The 5,574-nt window shown below is 41.2% G+C and overlaps 1 protein-coding gene across 1 annotated transcript; it reads right to left on the reverse strand.

The window, feature by feature from the left end:
* Nucleotides 1-3,777: 3,777 nt before the first annotated feature.
* Nucleotides 3,778-5,251, reverse strand: LOC135711532 (inositol monophosphatase 1-like). The gene is made up of 5 exons (XM_065234401.1): nt 5,107-5,251; nt 4,850-4,983; nt 4,641-4,788; nt 4,356-4,573; nt 3,778-4,285 (listed from the first exon to the last, which is right to left on the reverse strand). Exons 1-5 carry the CDS (start codon nt 5,167-5,169, stop codon nt 4,024-4,026), a joined length of 825 nt encoding a protein of 274 aa, XP_065090473.1. The 5' UTR covers nt 5,170-5,251; the 3' UTR covers nt 3,778-4,023.
* Nucleotides 5,252-5,574: the final 323 nt, after the last annotated feature.

Raw genomic sequence — 5,574 nt, forward strand, 5'->3', positions numbered from 1 at the left:
CCACTGGATTTGGAGTATTCAACGAATTTCATACCGCCTCATATCAACTGCAAAAACCCTGTTCCGTATACGTTGCGGAACTAGCAGCCATATTTTACGCAGTAGAGCAAATTGCCTCACTACCATCTGATCACTATTTTATTTTTACTGATAGCCTTAGCTCGTTGGAGGCTATTCGATCAATGAGGCCGATGAAGCACTCCTCGTATTTCCTGACCGAAATCCGAGCAAAATTGAGTACTTTATCTAACTGCTCCTATACTATCACCTTAGCTTGGGTCCCATCTCATTGCTCAATTCCGGGTAATGAGAAAGCGGACTCGCTAGCTAAGGTGGGCGCTATGGAAGGCGATATTTTTGATCGACAAATCGCCTTTGCGGAATTTTTCTCAATTACCCGTCAGCACGTCCTCACCAACTGGCAACAAAAATGGAATGAGAGTGATCTGGGAAGATGGTTACATTCTATTCTCCCACAGGTGTCGAACAAGCCATGGTTCAAAGGATTGGACATGAGCCGTGACTTTATACGTGTCATATCAAGGCTCATGTCCAATCACTACTCGTTAGACTCGCATTTCTTCCGAATCGGGCTCGCAGGCAGCAATTTGTGCGCTTGTGGTAGTGGCTATCACGATATCGACCACGTGCTTTGGTCATGCACCCTACATTGTGTTGCTAGATCCGAGTTATCCGCATCCCTCAGGGCCCGAGGAAAACAACCTATGCGGCCCGTTAGAGACATCTTGGCGAGCCGAGATCTCGAATATTTTAATTTAATTTATGTGTTTTTAAAACGGATCGATCTGAGGATTTAGTAGTTAGTGTCATCTTGTGTTCCCCCAAGTTGTTAGCTGCCCATCGGTGTACCCCCATGTTTGTCTTTTTCGTCAGTTGGTCGCTTAGTTCGAGATAAAAAGCACATTGCTCTCCAAACCTTGTGTTCTCAATCCCTACCCTGCCATCCATTTGTTACAATTTGTTACCCCTAACCTCGAGATAGCCGCGAGTAATCGGCCCCCGCTTTACTAACGTTAGTTTTAAGAAATTTTGTCATCCAAACAATGAATATCGGCTCCGCAAAGCTACGGCAAATGAGCCTGGAAAAATAAACGCATTTAAAAAAAAAAAAAAAAAATCATCACTCTCATAGTTCTTCTATTCTCCACGAGTGCCAACTTTGATTTGCCAATTGGTCCCAAGCAAACGATTAACGTACCCTACACTACTACACTATGTTTGTTTTGATTCGCTATGAAAGTTTGACAGATAAAATGAGGGGTTAGTGGATTTTCCAAAGTTTCGAGGGGTAAATCGATTAGCTTGGGACCGAAGATAGTACCAGCTGAGCCAAAAAGTTTAGGTTGTTTTTTCGGAACCTTCTGGTCTTAGAGTTACCTCTATGCTACTAATGGATTGTACCACATGGCAACACTAAATGTACTAGAATGTTTTGGTTCTATCTCTTTCACTCTACTCTAAATTGAAATGCATAAAAAATGCCAAAATGATACACTCTTTGCACACTGTCAAAGATCATATTGCACACAAAATCAACTATGTTCAAATCAAAACAAAAATACTAGCCCATATAGTGGCTGATGGTACAAGCTTCTAAGAAAATTCTATTACAGCGAACCACATTATTTTAATTGATTTCTTCGCCAGTTAGTCGTCTGTCACTTCGTTTGCGGTTTGCAGGCAATCGGTGATAATTTTGATCACTGTTGCAACAGTTGGACATTTGTCAGTTCGCGTTTGGGTTTCAACGTTAGCAGTTCAGCTCGTGCCGCGTTCTCTGAGTGCATTTTGTCTTCCTTTTGTTTGTGCGTGCTGGCGTTCCGCCTCCCGCACGAATGTTGTCATCGTCATGTTTGTGCGTTGAAGTTGTGTTTCAGAAATACAATCGAAGTGTGCCGTGACCACTATTAGACGCATGGGTTTTCGGTCGCTGGAGTTTTCGGTTCTGATTTCGGCGTTGGTAGCGAGTTGATTCGGCGTGTGTTTCGTGGATGATGGGGTTTGCGCTGCTGTGTGATAACCGAAAGTCGAGAGTGCTGTTTTAACACCGGTTGAAGAAGTAGCGGCAGCATATCTATTGAAGCTCTTCGAAATCATCGTGATGTCATGGATTCCTTTGCAACATATCGGGTGAGATCTTTCCTTTATTTTTCTCGTAATCCCATTTTATTGTTAAGACCCAAACGCAATATGGGCGGAAGCGGAACGGAAACGGAAAGTTTGACAGCTGTCACAAATGACATCAAGATGCCTTACCGAAGTCAATTTGGTTCTAACTGGTTTTCAATTCGACAAGTGGGCTAACTCAGATCGGGCTTTTCCGCTGCCGCTGCCGTTCCGCTTCCGCTGGCATTGCGCTCGGACCTTTAGTCATGTTAGTTATACATCACATTTTACACTTTACATTTAAATCCTTACATAATTAGTAATTAGAGATAAATATATATAAATATATATGCTTAATATAACCTTGAAATTTCAGTGTTACATCCACTTGATATTGTGAGCTGAGGAAACATAGAGCTGCATCTTATTATATGTACAATAATTATTATTTTCTTTGCAGAATATCAACTATTTTATCTATATAAATGTATATTCATTATTTCATATTTAATGTTCTGATATATTTCATTTCTCCATTATATATATTTTCATTATATAAATAAATACTGGGTTGGGAGGGAGCATAAGGGTATCATTTGACCTGGAACTGGACGATGGAGTGGTATGACAACCGGAGTCTAGTAGGGAATAAACACTATCATTTTCTTTATCCTACCGATTCGATTCTGGTGGTGTGAATTCTACCTCAACAGTTTCAGTGAGATTCACGCGCCCTTCTTTACAAACTATGTAGGAAGCCCTTCCTACCAAACCATGCAGATACATCCACTCATCTATGTTAATGAATAAAATTTCGCAATTACTTGTTTTCATGAATTTAAATTAATTGCTAGAGGCAAAACATCTGGTCACGTATTTCAACTGAGCTCCGTTCACTTATCAATGTCAAACGGTTGCAGCTATCATTCGAAACACTGTTTTCGATGTGTCGATTTGAATGGACTGAGGATCCATTCGAATAGAGGATGATGTTTTGGTACAGTGTACAGCAGATTAGATTAAAGTTTACCTATAGCTTCTCATTGAAAATGTACCTAGGTTAATATGTATTCGGCAAGTTGCGATGGTTTCTTCAGCCAGGTATTATCGTTTCAGTTGAAAACCGGAAAATCCCACAAGTGCAAATTGAATTTACTCTCGTTCTGTACGTTAAACATAACGTCGGACATAGTGCGCTGTATTCGCACAATGATGCGCTATTCAGCGCACTATGTCCGACGTTATGTTTGACGTACAGAACGAGTCGAATGTCGCGTGTGGGTTTTTCGCTGTCCAACTTGAACGACAATATTATCTACAAATCTACAAATCTACAAATCTGCCGGAAAATGAGGAAATTGACGAAAATTTTATTCAGTCTCGGAGTAGTACCAATAGACTGAGTGAATCCAATCTTTACTTTTCTCAAATTCGGGAATTTTTCCCTGGAAAAACCTGGGAAAACATGAGGCAAATTAACTCATCGCTGAGTTCCTGCACTTTTGGCGATTATGAGTGAACTAAACTCAAATTTGAGTCGTTCTCATTCGCCGTGTAGTATCGCGTGAAATCTGTTATGACACTGCTATAAAATCAGTTTTTGGATTCGGATTACTTATACAACTTTTGGTTGGTAAACATTTATATTCCACACATGAAATTTTCTTCGACGAACATTATCGCTTATTGTATGGTTATAAAAGGTAATGTCTATTTAACACATTGCTACAAATTTCTATGTAAAATAGAAAAATAAAATTATAGAACGGATATTCGTGGTTCAATTCGTTACTTTTGTAACATAACATGGAACGTAAGTACAGACACTAAGAATGGTCAAGTTTGGAGACGACATTAGGTTACTACATTGCACAATTATCCCCCTCGTAACGACTCCTAGTCCCTCGGCTGTGGGTAGTACTGCGTCAGCAATGGGATCACCTTATCGGCCAAAGCCTGCGAACTGGCACACAACACCCTTCGGGACATCAGATCCAACGGGCCACCGGCCGGATCCAGGCAAACTCCTCCCGCCTCACGCACGATCAAATCTCCGGCAGCAATGTCCCAAGCGTGAATTCCATACTCGTAGTTGAAGTCGGCTCCTCCCAGTGCGACCATGGCCATGTTCAACGCGGCAGCTCCCAAGCTTCGCATTCTAAATGTTGAATGAAAGAAAATCCTATTAGAATATCGCTTCAATTTATGAAGGTTTCCATCGCTGCTACCCATGAACAACTCTGACAAGCTTGCCAATGTTTTCCAACACTACGGCCGTTTTCTCCTCATCTCGACTGGTTCCAAATTCGGTCGTTGCCAACGCATGATCCAAACGAGTTTCTCCCGAAACTTGAATCGGTTTGTCATTCATGAACGCACCCTTTCCTCGTCGAGCGGTGAACAACTGATTCAACATCGGATTGTAAATGATCGCAATTTCAGCTTGCTAAAGCGAGAATCTTATTAGAACAGCTCAATTAGCATAATGGCTTCTGTCATTAGCACGATCCCACCTTATTGACTAATAACGCAATCGATACACACGAATGGGGAAAACTATGAACGAAATTCATGGTTCCATCCACGGGATCAATGATCCAGGTAGGATCGTCGGTCAGCTCTGCCTTCTTCCCCGCACTGGTTTCTTCTTCCCCAATGAACCTATGAATGATCGCATTTTTAACATTTCAAATTCCCACACAACTTCACCCATTTTCCTCACTTATGACTAGGATATATCCCAGTAATTCCATCCATCAGAAGTCGTTCGACCTGCTGGTCCGTTTCCGTTAGCAAATCGATGCTGCTGGATTTTTCCACCACCGTCTTCTCGCCATAGTTTCTCGAAGCAATAATCTAAATCATCCAATATGAATTAATTAAATTAAGTCACTCGCAATTCCCCCGACGGCGTTTCAAATTCTCTATCATCAATCGATCGAATTTGGTGATTTTTGGAATTTTCACACGCGCTCTTACCACGCCAGCTTGTTGGACGAATCCCAGAACGTGCTGATAGCATTCGTCCAAATCCAAAGACATTTTGGAAGACTTGATTCGGATAAGATTTGTTCGGATATTGGTAAGTGATGGAGCAGAACCAATTGATAAATATGTTATTGATAAATTACACCAAGTTTTGGAAACGTCTGCTCGCGACAGCTGATTGCAGTGTTTTGAAAGTGACACTGGGTGTACGGGCGCCTTTAAATATGCACGCATGCGTTTGTCAGTGGTTAGTGAATGTTATCGTTTTCTACACGGGCATGAAACGGTAAGCGGTGCCTTATCGGCAAAAATGCGGTTTCCCTATTTCGCCATTGAATCGGAAGTTTCTAGGGAAAGATAAAATTTATCATTTTGTGATAAAATTTAATCATTTTGAATCAATTTAACACAAAGTAACTAATGGGTTAACACGGCAAAATCGTCAAATACACGATATAG

This window comes from Ochlerotatus camptorhynchus, unplaced genomic scaffold (assembly GCF_037179485.1).
Source record: "Ochlerotatus camptorhynchus isolate MF236.1 unplaced genomic scaffold, CSIRO-AGI_Acam_v1.1 ptg000434l, whole genome shotgun sequence".
NCBI lineage: Eukaryota > Metazoa > Arthropoda > Insecta > Diptera > Culicidae > Ochlerotatus > Ochlerotatus camptorhynchus.

Bases quoted from the DNA above. Each gene is read 5' to 3' on its own strand.
- LOC135711532 (XM_065234401.1), bottom strand. From the start codon at position 5,169: ATGTCTTTGGATTTGGACGAATGCTATCAGCACGTTCTGGGATTCGTC. The intron at 4,984-5,106 runs GTAAGAGCGCGT...TGGATGATTTAG, and splicing joins TCGTCCAACAAGCTGGCGTG to ATTATTGCTTCGAGAAACTA. The intron at 4,574-4,640 runs GTGGGATCGTGC...TTCTCGCTTTAG, and splicing joins TTGCGTTATTAGTCAATAAG to CAAGCTGAAATTGCGATCAT.